General features: G+C 44.8%; 3 protein-coding genes across 9 annotated transcripts in view; 1 reads left to right on the forward strand and 2 right to left on the reverse strand.

The window, feature by feature from the left end:
• Positions 1-217: 217 nt before the first annotated feature.
• LOC109957326 (G-protein-signaling modulator 1-like) lies at positions 218-11,118 on the reverse strand. Of its 2 annotated transcripts, none has more exons than XM_020595115.1 (5): positions 11,058-11,118; positions 9,059-9,141; positions 2,745-3,142; positions 2,182-2,382; positions 218-1,312 (listed from the first exon to the last, which is right to left on the reverse strand). In XM_020595115.1, the coding sequence occupies exons 3-5, from the start codon at positions 3,084-3,086 to the stop codon at positions 1,097-1,099; spliced, it is 759 nt and encodes a 252-aa protein (XP_020450771.1). In that variant the 5' UTR covers positions 3,087-3,142; positions 9,059-9,141; positions 11,058-11,118; the 3' UTR covers positions 218-1,096. The 2 variants fall into 2 exon arrangements, with proteins under 2 accessions (XP_020450771.1, XP_020450769.1); XM_020595113.1 differs by lacking the exon at positions 11,058-11,118 and adding an exon at positions 10,908-10,967.
• A 646-nt stretch (positions 11,119-11,764) lies between these two features.
• Positions 11,765-13,483, forward strand: cmlc1 (cardiac myosin light chain-1). The gene has a single exon (XM_020595116.1). The coding sequence runs from the start codon at positions 12,659-12,661 to the stop codon at positions 13,250-13,252; it is 594 nt and encodes a 197-aa protein (XP_020450772.1). The 5' UTR covers positions 11,765-12,658; the 3' UTR covers positions 13,253-13,483.
• Positions 13,484-15,306: 1,823 nt separating this feature from the next.
• The window catches only part of LOC109957328 (regulator of G-protein signaling 3-like), a 37,021-nt gene continuing 24,753 nt past the window's right edge, over positions 15,307-27,574 (reverse strand). For 5 of the 6 annotated variants that reach the window (XM_020595118.1, XM_020595117.1, XM_020595119.1 and 2 more), the window contains 16 exons: positions 25,764-25,845; positions 25,464-25,569; positions 23,356-23,452; positions 22,956-23,216; positions 21,900-21,939; positions 21,568-21,818; positions 21,316-21,399; positions 19,596-19,707; positions 19,174-19,343; positions 18,382-18,934; positions 16,986-17,209; positions 16,582-16,628; positions 16,411-16,509; positions 16,141-16,202; positions 15,864-16,030; positions 15,307-15,790 (listed from right to left, as the gene is read on the reverse strand). In XM_020595118.1, the coding sequence (XP_020450774.1) occupies positions 15,590-15,790; positions 15,864-16,030; positions 16,141-16,202; positions 16,411-16,509; positions 16,582-16,628; positions 16,986-17,209; positions 18,382-18,934; positions 19,174-19,343; positions 19,596-19,707; positions 21,316-21,399; positions 21,568-21,818; positions 21,900-21,939; positions 22,956-23,216; positions 23,356-23,452; positions 25,464-25,569; positions 25,764-25,845 (2,556 nt within the window). In that variant the 3' untranslated portion in view covers positions 15,307-15,589. Of the gene's footprint in view, positions 15,791-15,863; positions 16,031-16,140; positions 16,203-16,410; positions 16,510-16,581; positions 16,629-16,985; positions 17,210-18,381; positions 18,935-19,173; positions 19,344-19,595; positions 19,708-21,315; positions 21,400-21,567; positions 21,819-21,899; positions 21,940-22,955; positions 23,217-23,355; positions 23,453-25,463; positions 25,570-25,763; positions 25,846-26,293; positions 26,452-27,574 lie in introns of those variants that run through there. The other variant, XM_020595121.1, reaches the window with a different exon arrangement.

Genomic DNA, 27,574 nt, shown 5'->3' on the forward strand with positions numbered 1-27,574 from the left:
CATTCCACACAACAGTGGAAGTGCTGTCACTTATCTTATTTTTGCAGACACCAAAATTCTTAAAGTTCAATTCAGTTTTATTTGTATAGCGCCAAATCACAACAGAATGGGTCTCAGGACACTTTACAAAGTAAGGTCTAGACCTTACTATTATTATTATCATCATCGAAGAAAACCCAACAAATCCCCCTGAGCAGCACTTGGCGACAGCGAGGAGGAAAAACTCCTTTTAACGGAAGAAACCTCCGACAGACCCCGGCTCCTGGTGGGCGGCCTTCTGCCTCAACCGATAATCACATTGCTTATATTGGCTAGTCAGGATGCACTTAGCAGACTAGGTCAAGCCTCACTTTGTCTTGTTATCTTGGATTTCTTTCTTAATTCTGCTTTTGTGAAACAGCCCTCTGCAATGAAGCTTTGTACTGTGTTTAGTAAACCGATTCTCGAGTTAGCCATATAGAGAGCAGTGGAAACAGAAGAAGGGACTATACAGGTGGTTACTTCCTGTTGGTGCCGACAATCACACCTGAACGCCTGTGAGTACCAGTGAGTCATGTGATCTGGCAGCTGGAGGTAAGCTGTGCAGTTTTCTTGTCAACAAAGTTTCTGTTTAAACTCTAACAAAAATCTTGGATATATTTTTTGTCATCATAAAACATTTGTTTACATCGGGACCACTTGCTGGCACTCTTCTTCGCTGCCTTTGTTGTGGCATTGTTGCATTTCCTGTGGTGCTACTGCTGCCACCGGTGTCAGCTGAATCAGATCACCTTCGCTCACATGCTCTTGGACACAAGATACGAAACCAAGCAGGACCCACTCATAAAAATATTAGCTGAAGTCTGAAACTCCACAGCAGACCTGTAACTCCTGGGGTCAAGAGTTGGACAGCAATAGGTCTCAGGTCAGACCTTCAGGCTGAGCGGCCACATCAGCAAGGTCCAGATTCTGGTTTCAGTCTGAATGCTGCAGTTACCCTGATTCAGAAAAGAACATCCAAAAACATGCAAATGGTGCAAATCTAGATACTTATCAACAGTACTTTGTAGACCCCGTCTCTGTGGGGCTCTGACAAACACTCAGACTTTGATCTTGGTCAGTGATGATATTGATGATGGGGGGAGGCAGCAGGACCATCATTATCATAATCATCCTCAGTATGTGTTAGCAGCAGGGAAGCTCTCTGCTCATTCATCCTCCTGGACTGAACTCTCTGGATCAAACTGAAGAAATCCTCCTGACCCTCAGGAACGGATCCAGCCACATCATCCAGATCAGGAAGGGAACATCTCTGGTCATCCATCCTGTCAGACTGCAGAGAGGCAGACCGACAGGTCAAAGAAATCACGTTCCAAATCCTGTTATTATAACCCCCATCCTTCTCTCTCACACACTAATAGGGGAATTTACATAGCCTCTAATTAGAGAACACGTTTAAAACAACAAGCAGTATTTTATCAAGCTATGGCTGGAGGAAACGCACTTCCTGCTCAAATTCTTAAGTTAGTTTTAAAACACAGTTAAGGCAGAATCTAGTGGCCATATCACTGTAATGTTTTACTGTATATTTTAAATTAAAAAAAATATCCTCTAGGCACCAATTCATGTGGTTGAGGTTGAAAAAAACTTGTACATTGTATGTTGACATTGGTATATTATCTTCTAATGGCTTTTTTAGTCCATATGTTTTGTTTTTGTTTGTACTTATTTGTACTTGTTTTAATGCTTTTGCTTTTGTAATCATACTTGTTGTAATGTTTTTAGTATTTGTAGGGACCCCAGGAAGAGTAGCCGATGTCATTACATCAGCTAATGGGGATCTTATTAAGACTTAAATCAGATCCTGAATCTCCATGAACCCTCCAGATTTTTTCATTCCTTGCCTGCTTAGCAGCTGTTCTCATGAAGGTATCTGTTTTTGTCAGTCACCTGATCTGCTTGTTCCCACACACCTGTACCTTAGTCTTTTACTAAACCACACCTGTCCCCCTCATTGAACCTTGACTCAAATTGTTACACTGTCCACAAGTTCCCACATGAAGGTTTATGTAACCTGTACCTCCTTCTGTCACCCTGGACCTTGTACCCCATTCCTGTCTGTGCCCTACTCCTGTCTGTTCTTGGCAGGTCACTAGATTTTATCCCTAAAACCAGACTTTGCTACGTGGCACTTGCTGGTACCTGGTATTGTATGAGCATGCAGTAGAAGTCCAGAGTAGGTAGGGGTGGTGGGTTGAGACTACAGGCCCCACATAGAGCACCTGGTCCAGGATCTGGCAAAAGACTGTGGCTGGCTCTCTGGTCGTTCAGTCTCTGACCCTGAGACTCCAGGATGAGGTCCAACAAGGCCTCTGGGTCCTCCTCTTGCTGGCTGCTCCTGTGCTACAACAACATGGACCCATCATAACTTATTAGACAGTGAAGTGTCACAGAGTGTGAGGAGTTCTTTCTGGCTCATGTTGAGTTTCTAATCGACTAGAAAACATCTGGTTCTTTGAATTAAAACAAGTCAGAACCGTGAGAAGCCTTTGGGCATAAACACTGAAGGAGGAAAATCTACTGCAACTCCCAAGGTGCATTTCACTAACAGCACCACAGAGCTTCAAAGTCTTTTATGTGTTCTGCTGAATCTGTTTGTATAAACCTGATCACGCATTCTGTGGTTTCAACCAATTTACTTTGTGACTCTGGATAAATCTGGGAAGAATTTATCAGGTTTTATGGTAGCAGCAGGTGAGGGTTACCTTGCACCTGGTAGATGTAGTTCTGGTCCTGGAGCTCAGAATAGAGCCAAGGCTCTGACCCTGAGGTCTGGTGGTACTGCTGCTGCCTTCAAGACTCACAAGACCCCCATGGTTCCTAAGGGGTAAGGTGGAAGCTGGAGTCCTGCTGCAGCTGGGTGCAGGGTCAGGTGTGAGACCTGGACTGGTGTTACTGAGAGCGTGGTGTCCTGGTCCTTGATCCAGGCTACCATTTTGGTGAATGGTTGGAGAACCTTTGGGTACTAGTCCTCTGATCCTTCCATTCTGGTGCGAAGGTGAAGACAGAGAGGGAGGAGGTAAACCATAGGACCTTCTGTCAGCCATGATGGACCTGTGGACGTGCGAGTGGCTATGGTTTGTGATGTCATCTGCAGGAGAGGCTACACCAAGACAGGATGAGAGCAGAGCAAGAAGTGAAATGTAGACCCACCTGGGGGCAGAGTTAGAAACCAGATAACATGGTTCTTCTAATTCCTCATTGCAAGTGTGACTGCTCCATTTTCTAACTATACCACATTTACTGAGCACGTCCAGTACAAGTTGGCTTAAAAATCTGAAGATCACAAGTTCATTTTTGACCTTGGAAACCTTAAGTATTCAGAAGCTCTAGCTCACAGCATTCCAGGAATTGGCAAGCGAAACAAAAGAAAGAAACAGACTGGGGTATGTGATGAGGATTAATTAAATTTTTGAATAATATCGAGGATCTTATTTTGACTCAAACATTACTGAGTCCTGTAGACGGACATGAGCTACTTGAAAGGGAGCAATGTTTCCACTACTTGGTGGGACTTAACGGTAAGTTTAACAAACACAGGTTGTGTGTCTGTTAATGCCTTGTTTCTGTAACGTTAGAGAAAATTGTTGCAAGGCTGGAGAAGTTACTATGTCTGCATTATGCCAGTTAAAATATGGGGTTTCTCAGTTACCCGCTTTGTTTAGAGTGTTACACATCTCTTTGGTACATATACCATTGTTTACCTGTCTATGGAAGAGACATTCATATTAATTAATTCTGTGGTTCGTTGTGCTGCCCAGTTGTGACAACACCAGCAACAGGACATGTGCACTTTCATGAACTATTCTCTCATTTTTAAGAAGAGGCTCTGGTTTTATCATTTATCCTGGGGGGTGCACATCTCTGAGGACCTCTCCTGGACCAACAACACCACAATAATGGCCAAGAAAGCTCAAATACGCCTCTACTTTCTTCGCAAACTGAGGAGAGCCAGTGCCCCCACCCCCCATCAGGCACTCCTTCTACCGGAAGCGTCATTGAGAGCGTCATCACTGGCTGCATCACTGTGAGGTGCAGAGGCTGTACTGCCTCCTGCAGAAGGGCCCTGCCTTCAGGGAGAAGGTATCGGAGTCTTCAGGCCCACTCCACCAGACTTACAAACAGCTTCATCCTCCAGGCTGTGAGGATGCTGAATGCTTATCCATTACCTCCCCGCCTCTGCCCCCTGCCCCTGGACTGTGACCCACCACAGAACATAAAGACTACCTCTGCTTGTTGCACAAACCCAGTACATTCTCCCTTCTTGTTATATTACATGTAAATCTACTGCTGACTGTTTTTACTGTCATATCTGCTGCTGTTGGTCATTTGCACTGCTGTCCATGTGCATCTCAATCTCACAACCATCTGACAATCTTCTTATTATTTGCACTACTGTCACTGATTTAGTTACTGTTTAGTTTTATCCTAATTAAATTAGTTTTCTTATTTTCTTTTATTCTACTTTTATTCTATTTTAGTTTCACAAATGGTATGGCATTCAATACTAGGTGAGAGAGAAACAATATTTTGATTTTCTGTATGTCCTGTACATATAGTGAATTGACAATAAAAATCTTTGATCTGTTATGATCGCACCCCCACGGGGTAGTGAGGGTGCGAAGAAAAATGAACCCTGACTTCGGTGCAAACAGATTTAATAATGTGCTATACAGGAATACAAGTGCAGTGAAAAAGAACTATATATAACAAGGAAGGAGGGCCTCACCGGGGCCCCCCAGGTTTGTCCAGATGGGCCCTGTAAAAGTCAGTTAATAGACTGGGCTCGAGGATAAAGGAGTGGGGAATCCAGGAATGCTTCTCCAGACCATAACCCTCCCAGTCCACCAGGTAGTAGAATTCCTGGCCCCGAGGGTGTACATCCAGGATTTGTCGGACAGTGAAGGCCGGACCACCATCCACCTCCAGGGCAGGTGGAGGAGGAGCCGGCGGAGGACAGAGGGGGCTGGAGGAAACAGGCTTTATATGTGAGACATGGAACACAGGGTGAATGCGGAGGGAATCAGGTAGAGTGAGCTTAACAGCAGTGAGGTGTATGATTTCCTGGATGGCAAAAGGCCCCGGGAACCGGGAAGACATTTTGGAGCATGCCCCTTTGATGGGTATGTGAGCGGCCGAGAGCCATAACTGTTGCCCAACCTGGTAAGTAGGAGTGTCTCGATGGCGGCGATCAGCAAGGCATTTGTTTTGTTTCGCCGTACACAACAGTGCGGCCCTGGTCTCAGCCCAGACCTCATGACAATGGGTTATATGGGCTTGGACGGAGGGAGCGGCGATGTCAGTTTCAGCGGCGGAGGGGAGAGGGGGATGGTAACCAAGAGAAGCCTGGAAGAGAGAGATACCGGTGGCAGAGATAGAGAGGGTGTTGTGGGCGTATTCCACCCAAGGCAACAACAGGCTCCAGTCTTCAGGTGAAGAACTGATGACGCAGCGGAGTGCGTTTTCCAGCTCCTGGTTCAACCGTTCAGCCTGACCATTGGTTTGGGGGTGGTAACCAGAAGAAAGACAAGGACGAGCCCCAATGACTGTGCAGAAGGTGGACCAGAAATGTGACCGCAGTCAGAAACGATGTTGATGGGAGTACCGTGAATGTGGAAAACATGTTGAACCAGAAGTTGGGCCATTTCAAGTGCTGTGGGGAGTTGTGGAAGAGTGAGGAAATGGGCGGCTTTGGAAAAACGGTCAACTATGGTGAGAATGACCGTATTGCCTTGGGAGGGAGGTAGCCCTGTGACGAAGTCTAGGGCGATGTGAGACCAGGGCTGACTGGGCATGGTCAGTGGCCAAAGGAGACCCACAGGTGATTGATGGAGGGGTTTTGACTGCGCACAGGGAGCACAGGCTGCCACTTACTCCCTGGCATCTTTTTCTAGGGTGGGCCACCAGAAATAACGTTTCAGGAGAGTAATGGTCCTCTGTACCCCCGGATGGCATGCTAACTGGGAGGAATGGGCCCAGTCGAGGGTCTGGGCCCTAACAGCCTGGGAGACAAACAATCTATCTGGTGGTCCCACCCCACGATTGGGTTCGTGTTGTTGGACCTCCCATATGGTGTCGTCGATCTCCCATGTAACTGAGGCCACCACACAGGAGGCAGGCAAAATGGTTTCTGGTGGGGTTTCTGTGGTCTGGGAACAAAAACGTCGTGAGAGAGCATCTGGTTTTTGGTTACGGGACCCTGGCCGATAGGAGAGGACAAACCTGAACTGATCAAAGAACAAGGCCCACCTCACTTGTCTGGGGTTTAGCCTTTTGGCAGACTGGAGGTAGGCCAAGTTCTTGTGATCGGTCCAGACTAAAAAGGGTTGGTCAGCACCTTCAAGGAGGTGCCACCATTCCTCCAACGCCAGTTTGATGGCGAGTAACTCTCCCCACATCATAATTACGTTCAGCCAGGGTCAACCATCGGGAGAAGAATGCACGGGGGTGCAGGGCGTGGGCTCCCTGGGACCGCTGAGAGAGGACAGTGTCTGATGCGTCAACCTCGACCACGAACTGCCATGAGGGGTCAGGTTGGAGGAGTACGGGATCTCTTGAAATGATTACAGACTATTTGGAGTTATGAGGCGTGCTAAAACTAATCTAGAGGTACCCAAGATTAAACATTAAAGGACTGGAAACAAGCAAATTGAGCAGCCATGGGGACTTTAAACAACAATATCTTCAACAAAAAAGCTACATCTGTGATAAAATTTCAGAAGTAACTGAACAGTAGTATGTTGTACACATTGGAGTAAAATCCATTGCAGTACTATTATGATTTTAAGCAAGTGTTATGTACTTGGAAAATATTTCTTATCAAATGGCTCTGAATTGCTATACTTCTGCTTCTTTTGTTGTTCTTCATATCCACTAGGTTGCAATAAGTATGATTTAAAAAACTGATATTCAGGTTTTGATCATCTTGAAAAATCTGAATCTGGATCAGGGTGATCTTATCCTGAATTATTTTGAAATACTGGGACAAAATATGGCTCAGTTGTTTGATCCTGGATCATGTTAGATTTCCAAATCTGATCAGATCTGATTGAGATTAAAAGTTTTTAACTCCTGAGCCCTGGTCCAGTGCAAACAAAATTTATAGTCCTAGAAATCTATTCAGGCGAACAACTCCCAAGTGACAGCTGGAGAGGGTTAAAGATATGGGAGAACCTTAAATGTGTTTAGCCTTTACGGTGGGTTTAGATAGTTTCACTGGGTTTGTGAGGTTACTCTGATCAGGGCCTTTAGTGTTTCTGCAACCAGACCAAGTCTTTAGTCTGTGGCTGACTTCAGTTTGACTCCAGAAGGGACCAGCAACCCTCCCCAGCACACTGTTGTCAAATATAGATCCTGTGAATGGGCTACCCTGTTGGTCCACATGAAGTTGTCCCTGGGCTGGATTTTGTTCCGGGCTGTCTTAACCCTGCTATTCAAGGGGCATGTGTAATTACTGTCTAACTTGTCAATCAGCTGACCTGGCACTACAGGAAGTTTTGTCTGCATTCACCTGTGCTCATCACACCTGATATCGGCTTACAACAAGAGTGAGCAAGCTCCCTGTTCATTAAACCAGCTCCCAGCTCTGCATGTTCTGGTTTTGGTCCTGTTGGACTGGGCAGGCAGCAACACAAAGGTTCTGGTATTCAACCATCATACCTGTAATCTTCTGAAATGGTCCAGATCGTGTTCCCTGTATCACACAAGATCCTGGACCCTAGCAGACACCCATGGCAAACTGGTAGCTGAGGTGGACGCGCTTTATAATTTTAACATTTACGTATTCTACATGTTGAACATGTGGGATCTGGACCTGCAACATGAGGGCACAGGTCTACTCTGTTCACCACCATTGCCACGGAAAAGGGGGTGAGACTGACGTGTATTTTAAAAAAGTTAAAAACTACATCAACAGCAAAAACTGTTGGGACACCTGAACATTTAAAGTTTAATCAGAAGCCACAGACTGTACATGAAGTAGTCTGGTTTCAGTTGGGCCAGTAGACTGGGTCTAGTCTGGATTCATTCAGTGTCAGCAGAAGTAGGTCAGCAACACAAAAGCTTAGTCTAATCACATTTACAACACAAAAGATGCAGAAACACAAGAACACACATGAATACATTAGAGAGGTGTCGCTGTGTTCACTCATTAAAATACAACTTTAGTGCCACCGCGTAGCTGTCGGAGAAGACTACAGACCTGTCAGTACATAACCACCACAGGAGAGATAACAGACACCAAGAGACAACAGACGAGACAGACCACAGGAGCGACAGCATACAACAACAAACAAGACAGACCATAAGAGAGATAACAACAGACAAGACAGACCACAGGAGTGACAACAACAGACAAGACAGACCACAGGAGTGACAACAGACAAGACAGACCACAAGAGCGACAACAGGCAAGACAGACCATAGGAGCAACAACAAACTACAAACAAGACAGACCACAGGAGCAACAACAGACTGGAAAGGTTTCCTGTAAGGTTTCATCACACACTTAGTTTAAAAGCATACTTCATGGCTTAGCGGCAGTGGGACCACAGGAGCGACAACAGACAACAACAAACAAGACAGACCACAGGAGCGACAACAGACAACAAACAAAACGGACCACAGGAGAAACAAAAACAGACGAGACAGACCACAGGAGCGACAACAGACAACAAGAGATAACAAACAAGACAGACAATAGGAGAGACAACAGACAACAACAAATGAGACAGACCACAGGAGCGACGACAACAAAAGGCAACAGACGAGACAGACCACAGGAGAGACAACAGACACCAAGAGACAACAGGTTACAGAACAGACAAAACAACAAGCTACGGAAGAGACAACAGACGAGACAGACCACAGGAGCGACAACAGATGAGACAACGGAGTACAGAAGACAACAGAAGAGAAAACAGACCACAGATTGGACCACAGTATACAGATGAGACAGACAACAGAAGAGACAACAGATCACAAACAGACGAGTTTGAATAAAGTCTGTGAGTTACTTCACCTCAGGATTGTCTTTCTTTTCCTCCACGTTTCATGGAGCTGCTTCTGTTTCTTGTTAGAGCTCATTTGTCCATCGAGAGAAATCTGTCGACACACACACACACACACACACACTGACACAAAGAATGGGAAAGGGGGCGAATCGCCTCTCTGGGCTGGTTTCTATAGCAACGGCAGAGCGGCTCCAAATCCCTCACACAAACACACATTCCTCTGTTTTTGGGATTCGCTCAGCTGAACCCAGTGAAGCTCCTTCTGCTGTGGCCTCATAGATACATATCATACACACTAACATACAAAACTGCCTCCTATACCCCAGAACAACATCTATAGCCACTATGAAATAAAACAGTAGCCCCAACAGCACCCTCTGCTCTAAGACCACCTGTACTCCCCAAAACTATTACCATCTACAAGACTCCCAGTACCCCAAACAGCCCCTATACTACTGGAAACACCACCAACACTCCAAGCAAGATCCTCTGTAGTGCAAACATCAGCCCCATTACCCCCTCCAGTACCCCAACATCCACAGTGGTCCCAGTAACATGCTGGACCGCCGAATGTCTCTGTTAATTCCCTCCACTGCACATTAGCATACATGTAAGTATACACACTAACATGCACACAAATTTTCTGAATGTACTCAGTGGCTTGAGAAATAGTGTGACCCTTTACTTAAGTAAAAGTCCCAATACAATGATAAATATTCCTTCATTATAATTAATAATCCTGCATTCAAAATCCAAGTACACAGGTATTCTCAACTTCATGTGGTCACAGTATCACCGTACAAGTGCACATGTAGTTACAGTCAGAAGTGTAGTGCTGTCCACTGTAAAATTCAGAATAGAATTTAAAATCCTTCTCCTAACATACAAAGCCCTTAATGACAAGGCTCCATCGTATCTTAAAGACCTCGTAGAGCCTTATCATCCTAACAGAGTACTTCGCTCTCAGAGTGCAGGTTTACTTGTGGTTCCTAGAGTCCACAGAAGCAGAATGGGAGGCAGAGCCTTTAGCTATCAAGCTCCTCTCCTATGGAACCAACTGCCAGTCTCAGTTCAGGAGGACAACACCCTCTCTACCTTTAAGATTAAACTTAAGACTTTCCTTTTTGTAAAGTTTATAGTTAGGACTGTTGTTCCATCATTGGTGATTGTGATAATGTAGTTGACTCTATTGGTAATCCTGAAAAAGTGTGAAGTGTCAGACCCTCTCTGCCTTGCATATCCTTCCCTCTATCTGCGGTCATGAATATGACAGAGAGCTGCCTCCATCCTCAAAGACCTGTACTACTATTTAACTATTTATCTACATTATATTTCACTTGTGTTGTGTGGCACTCAGTGTGGACGGCAAAGTAAGAATTTCATTGTTTGTGATGATCCACAGCACATCCTATCATGAACTTTGTTTTTATTTTGGTGCACTTCCTCCTTTCCATCCCGCCAAGTCTCTGCTCCAGATTTACCTGCCATACACCTGTTTTCCACCTGGTAATCATCCAGCAGCACAGAGGCCGGCTTTCCCTGTTCAGTCCCATCAGTGAAGCGCTACTGCTTCACTCCTGTTCCTTCTCAGACACTGATGCAGCCAGACTCACCTTGGTTTGGATGTTTTAGTTCTTGTGTCTGTTAGTTTTTTGTGTCCGATTGACTACTCCTAATCTGCCTACTAGTAAATGTGTCACTAATTCCTGTGACCAAGAATTAGTCTGGTCCCTGCTCCACTTAGTTTCCTCCAGAGTCACTCAGTCTGTGTTCCTGCTTGCCTACCATTACGTGTTTCATAGTAGATGTATAGCCACACTTACCTGTACGTCACAGTACATGTGTGGCCATACTTACCTGAGTCCACTGAGTCATGTCTTTATTTGCCTGAGGCCACCTTCACTGTTTTTCTGGTGTTAGTCCCTGTTGTCTGTCCACCTACGTGTGTTTTGTTAGTTATGGGCCCTGTGTGCTCCTGTGTTTCTGTATGTGACCGTCACTGTTCACCTTCCACATCTCCTTTGTTCGTGGTCACCTGGCTCCTCCGGCTGTGACACACTTACAAATCTATGAAGGCAGTTTGAGTTTGACCTGGTCTTCAGGCAGTTCTTATCTTAAACTGAAGTCTTCAGTGGGGGTGGGGGTGTTATTTAAAGACTGAAGGACACAGAGTATCATGAGTAAGCACTGTCCTTGTCCCAGCAAGAATGTTAATGAAACACAAGAGTTTCCAGGAGATAAAGAGCCTGAAATAGAAGCAGCGTAATGAGGCAGAGACACGGAGCCACATCAGCGTCACGTTGCTGCTCCGACACTTAGACCGCATGCACCCGGGAATTCTGCAAACGTACAAATAAACAACGGTTTAATCAAAATCTTCCCGTCCAATATTAAACATCACTTTAGACAGGCTAAATATTTCAGACCAGTTCCTCTGTTCCTGTCCCTCAGGCTGTCTGGGTTTTCAATTAGACATATTAAAATTTGATGTTACAGTAGAATAAAATATAAAATATTAAAGGCAAAACACACACAAATATTATGACCAAAGAGTGTACAAGAAATGTCTCAGGTTAGTCATTTTAATTTTAAGGGGAATTTTCTGTTGAACAAAAGAAGAACAGACCAAATGTAGAAAACAGATGAATTAAAAATGTGTAAAAAAACAAGCAACAAAAACAAACCAAACTCAGTAGGTTCAAGAAAATGTTTAAAATAATGAGGTGGAGAGGGATCAGCTCTAAAATGTCTGTTTATAAGTATTCTTTTGCTGTTTGGATCTATAAAATTTTACAAGGAGTGCAAGAGGTTTTGGCAGGGTAGCATGGGGTTGCACTATCTGGGGGGTTTGCACATATTGTTATGTGGCCCAGACTGATGAGAACTAAAATCCTGTAACATTACTACACTGGATCTGATATTTACACTACAGAGATTAAGAGCACACTTTGAGGTCCAGATGGAACTCTGTCCCCTGGTCTCTTCCTGCTGCTGTCCCTCTCTCTGATTGTGTTTTATGCTAATCCATTTCCCACCCATTACTTTCTTCTTTGTCCGTGTGGCTTTGTCCTGCTCTGTCTCTCCTGCCCGCTCTCTTCTCCTTTTCTGTTTCTCTATATCCTGTCTTCTGTTTGCTGATAGCAATTTATCACCATTTAGATGTTTGTCTGACTTGCAGTGAGTTTGTTTTGTTTATTTGACTTGTGCTGACTTTATGCTGAGACTGGACTGCACTGGATCATTTTGTTTAGCTAAAGCTCAAAGTTTCAGTTGATGTTTCTCACTGTAACAGGTGATGAACATGTTTCCTTCATTAGAAAACAGATGTTTCATCCTGCAGCCACCAGGTAAAGGTAAACTAATAGGCCTCTAACGTAAAGCCTGAAAGTCTGAGTCCATAGCACTAACTGGAGTCGGCTCAGCTCTAGTTCAGACTGGTTCACTTCTGGAAGCTTCTTATCTCCTGGACAGTTTCTATTCCGGTTTTCTTCCATCTTTGGTCGGCTGCTCTCTCTCTCTGCCATTCTCTCCAGCCTCACTCGCCCCACCTCTGGCCGTTATAAAGAGCCTACTCACCCATCTCCGTCCGTTCTCTAACCTGCAGTATTATGGCTCCGAAGAAGGTGGAACCCAAGAAGACGGAGGTGAAGAAGGTGGAGGCGAAGAAGGAGGAGACCCCACCTCCTCCCAAACCCGTAGACCCGGAGCCCAAACCTCCGGAGGTGGACCTGAAAAGTATCGTGGTGGAGTTTAGTCCGGACCAGATTGAAGAGTTCAGAGAAGCCTTCACCCTGTTTGACGAGACGGCCACGGGTGAGATGAAGATCACCTATGCCCAATGCGGAGATGTGATGCGAGCGCTCGGACACAACCCCACCAATGAGGAGGTGCTGAAGCTGCTGGGGAGGCCGAAGGCGGAGGAGCTGAACGTCAAGCTGCTGGACTTCGACAGCTTCCTGCCCATGCTGCAGCATGTGGCGCGATCCAAAGAGCAGGGCAACTTCGAGGACTTCGTGGAGGGTCTGAGGGTCTTCGACAAGGAGGGAAACGGCACAGTGATGGGGGCCGAGCTCCGCCACGTCCTGGCCACGCTGGGAGAGAAGATGACGGAGAACGAGGTGGACCGACTGATGGTGGGACAGGAGGACGCCAACGGACACATCAACTACACCGAGTTCGTCAAACACATCCTGGCTGGGTAGAACCCGGACTCCTGCTGGTGGTTTCTCTGCTGGTGGCTCCGAGTCTGTGTCTGATGTCTCTGTCTAATAAAGCACATCCAGGTCTCCTCGGTGTGACACCCGGTTTCATTTGACGTGCCTTTTACATGTTGTTTCACAACTTTGACAAAATAATGTTTGATTCAGCCTGAACATAGCGGTGTTTGACAGACACACACACAGAGACATTAAAAATAAAACCGTTACAAATAATTAACATTGTGACTTTTACCTCTGTTTATGTGTCTGGGGAGGAGACAGCGATACACAACCCCAGCCTGGTTTATAAACCAACATGAGAAACATGATGGAATGTCCAGACTTCACCACAGTGATGAACACTTAAAGATGAATAAACTGAGAATTAGTTTACATATGAACAACTCAACCAAACAGGATCTTTGCTTCTGATTTAAACAGATGAAGTGTTAAAGGTTTATGGTAAAAATTAGTTCACAATAAAGAACTTGTTTTTACTAACAGGTCACTGTATCCTCAGCAGAGCTTATTTACTAAATGCAGAGGAGCCAGGTCCAGTAGGACCAAGCAGGGTTTCATGTCAGCATGTTCTGACACATGCTTTGAGCATACGGAATTGAGGATACCGAACCCAATCAAGATGATCAAATCAGGATCAACATTCAGTCCTGCTAATAACAGATAGAGAAGCTCACATAATCTTTAAATAATCTGCTTGAAGAGAGAAAACTGGCAAATAATGGACAGTGAGGGAATTACTGGCTACACTTGAACGTATATATACAGGGTATCAACGCATAGCAAAATACAGCAAGTAAAAACTACACACAAAAAAACCTGCATGTTCAGTAGGACCCATGTAACAGGTGATAGATCATGTGTTTCAACTGGTTTTGCTTGATGTATCTCTATTGTGGTGGAGTTCTGGTCAGAACTAGTGAGATTTATTGTTTTGGTGGATTCTATGGAGCGCTTTACGTGCACAGCTCCAAAAAACAGACTCGAAGCTAAAACTAGGCTTTGGGTTGCTGCTACACAGGTGAAGTGGGAGTGATACACCAGCTGACACACAGGCAGTGTAGACAACTGGACTAATATAGCAGCTTATGGGTTGTGTGACACAAAAAAATGAATCTCTGCTCAAACACAGGACTCTAGTTCTACATATAGATTGGAAATGGATCGGTTCTGTTCTGGCCCATACCAATCTTTTTAAAAATGCCTGCATTGGTGCCGATACTGATACTTATCAGATTGGGACATCTCTACTAGTTACAGTAAAGAAATTACAAAACTAATTGTAATCAGTTACTGTGGAAAAACATCTGTAATTAAATTACAATTACCAATAAAAAAAAGTAGATGACTACAAAAGGGTTACGTCTGAACAGGCTAAACTTTTTCTGCTAAAAAGCTTGTATGTATACATAACATTCATCCTGTTGCTCATGCAGAGTGCCTTCTTTTGGTCCAGACAATGCGGGTCAGCAAAGCTGCTGGGGTGAGTCACACCATTCAGGCTAGGATGGCTAACACGGAGCTGTCTCTATGTCTAGACAGGTTCCATTCATTTGGCAGCACGTGTTAAACTTTTGACTTGTTCTCGTTTAATTTTGTGCTGCCTTGTCTGTCTACAGTGCTGGGAATTCAGTGTTTTCCTTCTGAAATCAGAAACAGGTTTTGCTTGCTGCCCGTTCAGTAGGCGACATGTCTCAGCAGTAATATATTCTGAAGCTGAAGTTATGTTGAAGAAGCATTAATAAAATGTAAAGTAGTAAGTGTCTAGTATTGTTGTTTACACTGCCTGGTGTAAATTTATGTTAAGACCTTTCAGCTTTATTGCCCAGTTTAAAACATTTTTTAGAAAAGTAATCAAAAAGTAATTAAAATAAGTGACATTACATTGAATTAAAATAGTTACATTACTTATTACATTTTAAACAAGGTAACTAGTAATCTGTTACCTATTACATTTCAAAAGCAACCTTTCCAACACTGATGTTGACATCTTTCAGGTAGGACCATAGAGCTGGAGCATGCTAGCATGTCGGCTTCAGCATGCTAACATTCAGTGCTAGCATGCTAACAATGCTTCAGCATGCTAACACTCACTGCTAGCATGGCTAAAAACTGATCTGAGTGCTAATTTGATGTGTTTACTCCACAAAAGGGTTCTCATTTTAAAATTTATAAGTTGAGGTTTTAAACAAATTTTGTTTTAGTAAAACACAAAAATTTGACTTAATGACAATGAGATTTTATAAATTGATCGGGCCTCTGATTGGCTAACAATCATTGTTCTGCCCTCTATTTCATTTACACCTCTCTCCGCATCCTCGCTCATGATTGGCTGACAGGCACAGACCTAGTAGCACTCTGATTGGCCAGCTGGGTGTAGAGGTGGGACTGGAGGAATCGTGGGTAACTGTCGGTCTCCATGAGGCTAAAAATCTGATCTTGGGCCAACTGGAAGGAGGCGGGGTTAACGCCAAAACGAAGGTTCTGATTCGTTGTTTCTCTGACAGATGAGTCCACATTGACCTGGAGACAGAGGCAGGCCATGTCACATGACCAGACATTAGACCAATCACAGAACAAACAGATTGATATGTACCTGTCTTACTGCGGTGGTTGAAATAAACTCATTGTAGATTTTCTCAGCTCTGGCGGCCATCTTGCTGAGGGGGTGGGTCTTCTTGAATCTCTCCACAGCCAACCAGAAGTCCAGGTTCTCCTCACTGAACTCTGATCTCAGGAAGTGATGAAACAGCGCCAAACCACCTGACCAATGAGAGAACCGCAGGAAGACCAGCAGAAACACATCAGCATCAAGTCGGGTCCTACCCTAAATGATTAGCAGCTGAAGGCAAACAAGAAGTAGACCGTCTTACACTGATTGGTCAGCAAAGCCTCTAGACTCTCCGCCCAGCTCAGCACCTCCCCTGCAGACAGTCTGAAAAAGACAACACACTTTAGTCTGGAACCAGCAGGAACCAGTGACTCTGCTGAACGAGCTAGATCCAGCAGACATAAGCACCAGGTATTCAGTGTAAACCAATCTGAACCAGTCCTCCCTTCTTCACACATCCAGTGGTACACACCTCAGGTTCCAGTTCAGGGTAAAGGTTTGGGAACATTTTCTCAGGTGTGTGCGCTCCTACCTATTGTTTCTCAGGGCTTTCTCCAGACTGTTACCATGGAAACAGGTACTGTTTCTACGTCTCTGCAGAAACGCTAGACGACTCCAAACATCAGCAGCTCTGGGGAGGTGAAAATGAGTCAAACAGGAAACACAAAAAAACAAAAACAAGAACAAGTGTGTGTCTACATACAAACTCCTGGTCTTCTTCTTCAGGTGAGGGTTTCTGGACTCTGAATCCTGAACAAACAAAAACAATAACTGACTGTTAGGCTCTACTGGCTTCTTCTGGTCTCCTCTAGACTCCATTAGTCTCTGATAGGCTTCTACTCTTTACTGGATTAAGGTTTTATTGTCTCTTTTGGTCTCTTTTTCTCCCTGTTGGCCTTCAGACTCTTAGTTTGTTGTGGGATTCTGCTCCTCTCTACTGGCCTCTTCTAGAATCTACTATACTTGACTGTTCTCTGCTTGTCTGTTTTTAAATGGATTCTGCAGGCCTGGACTGTGTTGGTCTGTGCTTCTCTCTGCTGATGTTTTCTAGGCTCTTGGACTCTGTTGGTCTCTAATGGACTTTCTTGGTCTCCTCTGGTGTCTTACTTTGGTGCCACTGAGCAGGAGCAGCATGTGGTGCAGAGACCCGCCCTCTCTGGTCAGCTGTTTCCTCAGGGTGTGAAGGGAGGGGGGGATGGGGGCGGGGCTTAAGTTGGTGTTGAGGTCAAAGGTTGTGGGGCGGGTGAGTTGGTGGATGGTGCTATCCGATAGGAAGCGGGGTGATCGAGGTTCCTGCAGCAGAGAACCCTCAGAAAACGAGCGATGGAGGACTGAAAGAATTGAGAATCAATCAAATGATCAGGAAACACTTCAGCTGCTTTCAGCACAGACACCAGTGTTAATTTAATCAACAAAAACCATAATGAAAAATATTCTTTCACCTAGAGTATTTTCCTGGACAAGACAAAAAGTAAAAAACAACTTTTGGAAATGAGAACTGTGATAAAATGTTTTATTTTTATGAAATAAAAGAAAATCACACAATGTGAAAGAGAACAAACGGACATGAAGTAATAATGTCTTAAAGCAAAGTCTTATCCAATGACCTGCAGTGTGTGGACTCAGGCTGTACCTCCTGATCAGTGAAACCAAACCTCCCCCAATCAGATGTTGATTTTCAACTGCTCAACTTGCTGTACTGCCGTTAATAAGAAGCATCTTACACTTAGTAGCGCTCTGCATCTGGCAGCTGACGTTAGCACTTCTCAGAAGAATCGGGTTTTTGAATGAAATTCATACAGTCCACTGAGAATTAGAGAAACACATCAGATATCACTCAGTCGGCTCCAGGATGACTGTGGGCAGTCGACCGTCTAAACCTTCCTCTGGATGTCGGCTAAACAACCCTCACTGTGTTCATGCTCTCCCTCGATTTAGCTTCTCATCTCATGCCCGACCCAGTGTTTTAGTCCGAATGGGACTGAATCAGCTGCTGCAGAGCAACAGCTGTAACTATGGTAACTACATACAACAAAGATGGAGACAGCTGTAACCATGGTAACTACATACAACAAAGATGGAGACGGCTGTAACCTCAAGCCATTTACATGGTATGATAAATATTAAAAATACAGGATGAAAAACAAGACAATACCTCTACTTTTTATTGACTAAAACTAAAAAATTATCCAGAAGGTTGGTGGTTCAATTCCCGGCTTCACCACTTTACGCTGAAGTGTCCTTGGGCAAGACACCGAACCCCCAGTTGCTCCTGGTGATGTCACTGGTGTGTGAATGTGTGAGTGCTTGGCAGTGCGAATGGGTAAATAGTGTGAGAGCGCTTTGAGTGCACGGTGATGCATAGAAAAGCGCTGTACAGGCCATTTAGCTGAAACGCTCTCATTTCCACTGTCACGCCACTTTGTTCCAGTGCGTCTGCTTCAGCTGACAGCAGCAACACTTTAGATATATTCAGTGCTCACATTGCAAAGTGCAGACTGACCTGCAGGTCTGTAGGTGCAGGTGAACTCCTTAGCACCTCCTCCACCCTCCTCTTCATCTTCAGCAATCTCTCCCTCTTCCTCCTCCTTCATGTTGAAGTGGTGAGAGCCGATCTGGAGCCCACACCCCCCCACGCCTCCTATGTTCTCAGATGTTTCGGAGCAGCTCTCTCCCTCCCCCTGCTGACGCTCCTCCACTTCCTCCTCCTCCTCCTCCCCCCTCCTTTTCCTCCTCTCCTCCTCTTCCTCTGCTCTCCATCTCTCCTTCTCAATTGAACTCCTCTGAATAGAGGAGGAAGAGTGGGGGGGGGAGGGAAGGAGGTGAGGTAGATTGGTGATGGTCCTGGAGGGAGGAAAGGATGAGGTGTATGGAGAGAAAGAAGAGAAGGAGGGAAGAGGAGGAGTAGAGGGAGAGAAGGGTGAGCTGGGGGAGTAAGGAGAGGGTGAGGCTGGTTTGAGGGGGTGACAGCGCGAAGAGTAGGGGGAAGAGGGGTGACAGAGGATGTCAGACTGACCGAGGGAGAGGAGGCCGAAATCTGAGGGGAGGTCTGAGGGCTGAGGGGGAGGAGAGCGGTGAGGAGGAAGAGATAAAGAGAGTTAATGATCATCGTCCAGTGACTAGAACTGAAGAACTGTCAGTGCCCTCTGCTCGACAACCCTGTATCACTACACAGGTACAGGTAGGTCAGGCCAGGCAGGTGAAGAAAAAAAAAAAATTAGAGGACGGCCAATGTTCGTATTATGTATGGAATGTTTCATAGAGTTTACAGGTGTATGGTAAATCTTTGCAGTACCTGGTGGCTGTGTGCAGTCTCTGTCGCGACCAGCTGTAGCTGGATGTTGTCATGGAGACAAAGACTGACTCTGACCTTCTGCTCGATGCTGAAAGACTCAAGGCTGAAGAGACGGCCCCACTCAGTCTGAGAGCGCTGCAGGAGGCAGATGTGGAGCGGCTCTGACGACACTGAACAAAACAAGAACAGGGCATCAAATCCCCCACTCTGATTGGCTGTCGGGTTCAACCTCTGACATAAACAAACTACCTACATCAACATTAACAGACACTTCAGTTGCTCTGAATGTCAGAATGTCCAAATGTCTCAGAAACAGTTTCACTGTCATCATCCTAATCGTCCACGCTACAAATACACACAAAAAACTCCTCTTCACAAATATATCACTGCCATGACAACTACAACAACAGTAATAATGGCACCCTCTCTGAGCTGCAGTGTGTTCAGGTACAGAGGACTCTGTAGGACATTGCAGCGTCCAGCTTCATCCTCTCTAGTCAACAGCAGCAGGTCATTGTAGATCAACACGGTCACCTGAAACACACACAGTAAACACAATTAAACCCAGACTCAAACACATTAAAACACTCATTACACATGCATTACATGCACACACACACTTTCTCCAGAGAAAGAGCCTGAGTTGATGACCTATGTGACCTCTGATCTCTACTAATGTCCTGTGTCAGTCAGCCTGACTGCACACAGACGCCTTCAATTTGCCTGAAAGCATAAAACTACTAAGCTACAGATCCACAGAAAATCTGTTTCAGCTGCATCATCAGTCTGGTCCATTAGTGTGAAACTGATCCTGGTTCTGGTCTCAGAGTTTGCTGTGTCCTTCAGGATCAGGTTCAGAATCAGAATCAGCTTTATTGGCCAGGTGTGTCAGACACATGAGGAATCTGACTCTAGTACAGCAGCTCTCAATGTGCACATACATGTCAACAAGCAAGGGAATGTGCATTACGAAAGCGATAAAAAAAAGTACTTAGAGACCTTGTACACACATATACATATATATACACACAGTCTGGACTCAGCTACTTTTGACACCATTGATCACAGCATCTTGCTGCAGAGACTTGACACCCTCTCTACCTTTAAGATTAGACTTAAAACTTTCCTTTTTGATAAAGCTTATAGTTAGGGCTGGATCAGGTGACCCTGAGCCTTCCCTTAGTTACGCTGCTATAGGGGCCCATGATGCCTGGAGCTCCTCTCCTCTCCCTTTACTGTAAGGTCTAGACTAGAGGTGCACCAATTGCAATTTCCTTGGCTGATTCAGATTTCTTTAAAAAGTCTGATCTGATTATCTTTCTAAGAACTGTAATCAACAGCATACGCAGACCTTTTTAACTTTTCTTTAATCAAAAATTTTATTGTAATAAAAATTAAACATATTAAGGCTTTACATACCATCTTTCTCACTTTGTTTTACAAACCACCAACTAAAAATGAAGTGCAGTATTTGAACTTCTCCAAATATGAAAAGGTGCAACAGGTAGTAGAAACAGAATGTCAGTTACTACTGAGCACACAGTTTCCCTTTAAGTGTGTGCAGTTTGTATTCGCTGTGTTTTACCACAGGTTGACACATATACATGCATTTCATGTGGAGCCAGTAACTCCCTCATTGGGTACTGTTTGGAGATGTGGACGTAGTTTCCCCTTCTCCAAGGTGTTTCTGTGGCTCCTCTGTGCACCGTTTGTGCACCAACCATTTCCAGAAGAGAACACATGCCTGGAGCAGACATAAGTTTGAGCCTCACTCAAGGTGCACACAAGATGCTATGCACTGCACACACTACGCTTTTGGTCTGTGCCACTGCATGCACAACTTGGACTGCCGTGCATCTAAATCTGCCTGGCATAGAATTGGAAATCAGAGCGATCTGCTGGTCTGCGGTCAAGGACAATCATGCTGAAAACCGGCCATTTCTGACCAATGCTGGTCAATTGGTGCATCTCTAGTCTAGACCTTAAAGTGCCCTGAGATGATTTTTGTTGTGAACTGGTGCCATACAAATAAATCTAAATTAAAGTGAATATATTTGTAGCTTTTTTGCAGTAGTGTTAGTAGTATTTTTAGCAGCACTTGTATTTGTAGTATAGTTCCAGCACTGTTAGCAGTACTGTTACCTTGGCAGGAAGCAGGTCAGCCTGGTGTAGGACCATCTCCTCTGACATCAGCAGGGTTCGGTCTTGGCTGCATAGATCCAGAGGCTGAAAACAACAAATGGAATTTGTAAACAACAACAAATATAGACACCATTCAATACAGGATCAATAACATCACATTTATTCTGATATGCAACACAGATAAAAGATGAGGGTGTTTATGTTCTGGTTTATAACTGGCTCTGGGTTTGGGTTTAGGTGAATGGTTCTAACCTGGACAAAGACAGGGAAGATGAGGGTCTTGGGTGCCAGGGCAACATAAGTTCCATAGGTGGAGCAGGGCAGGTGTGATTGGACGATGGTGCAATTCTGGTAGTTGCTGTAGTTACCAGGCGATGAGGAGGAGGTGCAGGAGGGGGGCAGGCCCAGGGTGGTGGTCTGACTGGTGAACAACTGTGACAATTTGGATTGAGGGTCATGATGGAGGTTCTGCTCTCTGATGGTACGAGTCTGGTACAGACGCCCTGGTGACAGATTGTATTGGTTATAATCAAGATGTGTCAATATTTAGACTGTGGGATCAATATTCAGAGCGGGGGTCATACCAATTGTTCCAGTCCCATCATGATAAACCGGTTGCAGGAGCTGAAACACAGAACAGGTGTTACACCAGAACTAACGGTGTTGACTCGGCAACAGTGACAACAGGATTTCTGTACGGACCAGGTGGCATCGGGTTTCTTGGTAAATGCGAAGGTCTACAGACTGAACAGATTGTCAGTACTGTTCTAGCTCTGGTCGGGGGTGATAGTCTAGAAACCCTAACCCTGACCTCAGAGTTGTACATTTATCTTATGAAACACAGTGAAAGAGCCTGAGTTGGAGAAAAGATCAGTATGTTCATGTTATGTGTGATTCAGCACATTCCACTGTGTTCATTTGTTTAGCAGACTGGATTTCTGTAAAGTGCTGAAGTCCTACAGTTTTCTTTACAATAATTACTTCCACCAAGGGAGTTATATTTTGATTCTGTGTGTGTTTTGGTTAGCAGGATTACAGACAAATGGCCAGATGGATCATCAGCATACTTGGTACAGACACTGGTAGGGACCAACCCCAGAAGTCACTAGATTTTGGTGAAAAAGATCAAAGTCAAGGTCTCAAAAAAAATAAAAATAAAAAAATCCTAGGCTTTCAGGCAGGAGTGGGCCACAACATCTGGGCCTGGTGCCTTCTGATCTTTTGTTTGTTAAAAAGGTCATGCACATCCTTTCATAGATCAGCTCATCAAGGCTGGATTCCCTGGAGCCCACGACCTGTTTGTTCTGACAGCTTGAGGCCAGTGTGTCAGCAGCTTGTGATGTGTTGCTGGTTAACCAGCGGATTAAGGACCCATGATGTTATTGTCAGTGCCACGCTACCTGTTGAAATTAATTTCACTACTCTGGGACCATACGCGGTCGTGTTGGGGAAGACGCAGCGACCACCAGTTGGATTTACCAACCTTGGAGCTACTTGAAAGGGAGCAATGTTTCCACTAGCTGATCATTCACCGCCGTGGGGGCTTCTCAGGCCAGCTGCTTGTAGGTTAGACGTGGTCAGGTGAAACAGCGAGTCCCTGTACAGGAACATTCTTGAACATGCAGTAACCTCAGGCTTACCTGTCCTCCTGGATTAATAGGTGACAGGATGATGTAATTGTCTCCATTTGATGATGTAACATGGGTGCCCTTTAGTGTGGTGGTGCCAGCGGAGTACTCGGTCACCTCCTGGTGTTCCTCCTCCTCTTCTGCTCTGTCTTCCTTCCTGTCCCTCCACAGGGAACCTAGAGTCCCCAAACTGGACCGGACCCCAGACGCCTGGCCCCGCATGCAGCCATGTTTACTGTGGGTGGGGTGAGGCAGCAGCTTTCTGCCTGTCGTCTGGGAGACAGAGGGATGTTAGCTTATCACAAAGACTGTTAGCCTAGCTGTCCACTTCACAATGTCACCTGAAAGGCCAGTTCCTGCTCAGACCACGAGGTGTCTGATTTCACACAGGTTTGTTTTTTTTTAGACTCACGGTGTTGTGTGGGGGTGGGTGGAGCAAAGCTTCACATCCTGACCTGAGCTCAGGTAAACCTCTCCACACCACCAACACGATCTGAGATGGACAGCTCCTGAAGAGACAGACAGGCAGAGATAAAGACAGAGAGAGGGAGAGACCATTTTAAAATAGATATAAACTAAATATAAAAACAAGAAACTAAAACTACACCAATCATCTTTTAATTAGTGAAAACAAAATGTTGATTTGAAACCACAATCAAAAAGAGCACCTACAGAGCACATGTACCTCTGCCAAGGCACAATATTCACTCACAAAAATGGGCCCCTTGTGAAAAATGAGATCCAGAACAACACGTGTCCTAAAATCCTTGATCTGGATCAGATGAGGATCATCTTTTAGGGTGTGACAGGCAGTTGTACTGTGCATCTTATCTGAACATTTCAGGGTTCTATCTTCATTATAGGCCAAGTTATGGCAGAAAATATGTGTAAAATGGTGTTTTCAATGTTTAAATGGCCATCAGCTCTGGAATCCAGATCAGATCCAGATGAAACTTTGTCTGGTGATAGACATTGCCAAAATGATTTGATAACTTTTGACAGATGTATATATATATATATATATATTGCTCCATGTTAAAGCGGGATTTTTTGTGACCTTGACCTTTTTCAGACAAAATCTTCTCACTTCTAGGGTTGGTCACCATCAATGTTTTTACCAAGTATGCTGATGATCCATTTAGCCATTTGTCCATAATCCTACTAACCAACACACACAGAATCAGAAAGAGCCTCCTTGGTGAAGGCAAAAAGTTAATTTAAATGGAGTTCCAGAGTGAAACCTTTTTTTAACAACCACATTTGTCATGTTCTGTTGGTTTTAAGTGTCAACATAAACTCTGGTTTCTGATCTGAGCTCAGATTCTGTCAAACCTCTTCAGGCAGTACGGAGGCCTGCCGAGGAATAAACACAATCATTTCATTTACAGAAGTGAGGCTCATCCAACGTGCTGCAGCGTCTGTCAGTCTGCTGATACTGGAATCAAAGAAATCATCAACAACAAACAGCAAACAAACAAATAAACAAGCCTCCTATTTGTGATCTGAATACTTTCAGTTTCCACAGAGAATGTCATGTCTGAAATATTCAGATCCTTTACTGCAGTAAAGGTAGTAATACCACAGTGTACAAATACTCTGTTACAAGTACAAGTCCTGTATTCAGAAATATCCTTAAGTAAAAGTGCAAACGTATCAGCGTCCAGCAGTACCGGTACTTGTCCTGCAGAACGGCCCATGTCCCAGTAACTACCTTATATACTTATACTGTGAAGTACTTTCCATCCTGCTGGGTAGGTGGTGGATTTCCCACTGGGATCAATAGAGACTGATGGTTCTACTGGGTTTGATTTGATTCATCTGATTCTGGAACTGAAGTTATCAGGTACATGTAGTGCAGTAAAAAGTACACGGTTTGTCTCCTGCATGGAGTGAAGTCACAGGATGAAGGAGCAGAGAGAATACTCAGGTGAAATACAGATACCTCAGAATTGTACTGAAGTACAGTATTGGGGCGGCTGTGGCTCAGGAGGTAGAGTGGGTCGTTTCCTAACCAGAGGATTAGCAGTTTGATTCCCAGCTCGTCCAGTCCTTGAGCAAGACACTGAACCCCCAGTTGCTCCCGGTGATGTCACCGGTGTGTGAATGCGTGAGTGCGAATGGGTGAATGGCCGAATAATGTGAAAGCACTTTGAGTGTGCTGTAAAAGCGTAGAAAGGTGCTATACAAGTATAAGACCATTTACATGAGTAAATGTACTTAGTTACTTTCACCACTGTTTTCTGAGAATCTGATGTGTGACTTGTTCAGTTGTTTCAGGTGAGCAACACCTGACCTCAGGTCCTGTTCTTCTGAGAAAAGGAAGTAAATCAGCAAATACATGAAAGGTATTCAGTACTCAATACTTCAAAGGAAAGGAGTAAAACTTTTAAAAGTGCAGACATTTGGTATTTTCAGTGAATGCTGACTGCTCAGATAAATTCACACTAAACCTGAAGTAAACTACAGGAGAAACATTCACCTGAACAGGTGGAGAGAGAGGCTGTCAGGGGGCAAGGTTACCTGATGGCCTGGGCGAGGTCAACACACTTCCAGGTCTCTACAGGAAGTCCGTTCAGCTGCAGGACCGAGTCCCCCTCACGGAGTCCAGAATGATGAGCTGGACCTCCTGCAAACACATGCATGCGTGCATGATGTCATTCAGTCCCTCACAGGTGTCAGTCTACTGTATGATGTCAGCTGACTAGTGTGAGAAGGGTTAGATCACATGACTACTAAACACCTTTAATACCCAGGCAGGTGCGTTATCGTTCACACATGAGTAGTTTAACAGGTGTGTAGTTCACCAGGTGAGTTTCTTACCAGGGTCGACAGCCTGGACTCTGACTGGACAGTCGGAACAGATGGTGAAGCCAAACCCATCTGTTCCTCGGGCAACACTCACCTGGAGAAAACACACAACAAATTTTAACCTGGATATACAGGTACACACTCAGCAAGCACTTTTATAAGTACACCTTTAGAGGTGAGTGCAATCCAACATGGTGTCTTCCACCTTTACAGTTAGGATCCAAACATTAGGAACTAGTTTCTGTTGTTTTAACAGTCAAGAAAGGAAAAACAGATTTCGGTGATGATTCTGTTAATATACAATGTATGTTACTTTATTTGGTACCATTTTAGTGTTTCTATATGCAGTCTCATATTTTGCACTTTGTTTTCAAGCTTTATTCTTTGACTAACATTTGCTTTTCATTAGCTTATTTCATTTAACTTGTTTCTTTTGTTTGTACACATCACTTTTATGTTTACGCTGAAAGCTGTTTACTTTTTTAACACAAGGAATGTTTGAGGGTTTCTGATCTATTTATATTTATTAATCATTTACTCACCTTGCGTTGATGCTCAGGGAATGTTTTATCAGAAAAATTTAATAAAACGACAGCTGACCGGCCCATGCCCTCTTGTCTAACATTTTCTCAGTATGCAAATTAATATGAGCAGCTGCCCATCTGGGATTGGTTCCTCCGTTTCTGCACTCGCTCCTTGGCCCGCCTCCCTCCCTGCCTGATTGGACTGGTATCCCAGTCGCTTGCTCCAATCAAGCTGCAGTATTTCATCACACTTGCTTTACAAACACAGCTCAGCTACCATCGGAGGTGGCTGTGATTTGTTGTGAGCAGCTGGCCTGTGTCTGAACTCTGGCCTGTTCACCTTTACTTTTCTGTGGACTCAGAGGTCTTTGTGCCCAGTTGGAGATCTGTCTGGGTCCTGGTGTCTGGGCTGTTTCCATGACTGAGTACACAGCAACCGACTGGAGGAAAGGTTGACTTGTCCTGAGAGTCTTCCCTCCACAAAAGAAGTTAAATGTCCTTGAGTTCAGACTGACAGGCTAAAATTAAAACTCCTGCGGGGACAAACAGACCATTGCATTCCGAGGAGATGAACACCGGGATGAAGGTATTTTGAGAGGATGCAGACTCTCAGTGTCTGTGTTCCTCTGCAGGGTCAGACTATATTCAGAGTCCTGGTCCTGGTTCAGGTCTCTGGTCCTGGTTAGACTAACCAGATGTCCTCTCTGCCCTGGTTTTGATTTCAAAGCTGTTTACAGACTACTGCTGTATCCAAGCTGCAGAAAAATACTTTAATTTGTATTTACTTGTGTATTGAGGGGGTGGGGGGGGGATCCCGGCTGCTCGGGAAGCTGTGGGGGGCGGCTAGCTTGGGCTAAGCTACGTCTAGGAGGCTCCACACCGGCTACGTGGGCATAGCTAGCTGGGCTGTTCTCCATGGTGTGGAGCCGCGCTTCCAAATCTGTGAGCACAGTGCAGGCACAGCAAACATAAAGTGAATATGCTTAACGCAAGAACAGGAAACCGTACTGTGCCGAGTGGGTGGTTGATGCTGTCCATGATAGACAGTTTGCTCAGAGTCCTCGTGTCAGCGACCGACAACACGGAGTCCGGCTCCATACCAACCACCGAGCTTCTGACCAGCTTGTCCAGATGCTGTACGACACATTGGAACTAATACTACACACTGGTACACCCTGTACTATACAGTACTAGCACTACACACTGAAATGGTATTTGTGTATCGCTGGACAACACAAAGCACCTCTGCTTTTTCAAACACCACACATATATTTTTTACACACAATCTGATACACACTG

Source organism: Monopterus albus, unplaced genomic scaffold, assembly GCF_001952655.1.
Source record: "Monopterus albus unplaced genomic scaffold, M_albus_1.0 scaffold26.1, whole genome shotgun sequence".
Taxonomy (NCBI): domain Eukaryota; kingdom Metazoa; phylum Chordata; class Actinopteri; order Synbranchiformes; family Synbranchidae; genus Monopterus; species Monopterus albus.

What these genes read in the sequence shown, in the direction of transcription:
- cmlc1 (XM_020595116.1), top strand. Translation starts at nt 12,659, where the DNA reads ATGGCTCCGAAGAAGGTGGAACCCAAGAAGACGGAGGTGAAGAAGGTG.
- LOC109957326 (XM_020595115.1), bottom strand. Translation starts at nt 3,086, where the DNA reads ATGGCTGACAGAAGGTCCTATGGTTTACCTCCTCCCTCTCTGTCTTCA. An exon ending in CTACATCTACCAGGTGCAAG is followed by an intron (nt 2,383 to 2,744) that starts GTAACCCTCACC and finishes ATGTTGTTGTAG; the next exon opens with CACAGGAGCAGCCAGCAAGA. An exon ending in GCATGCTCATACAATACCAG is followed by an intron (nt 1,313 to 2,181) that starts GTACCAGCAAGT and finishes GCCTCTCTGCAG; the next exon opens with TCTGACAGGATGGATGACCA.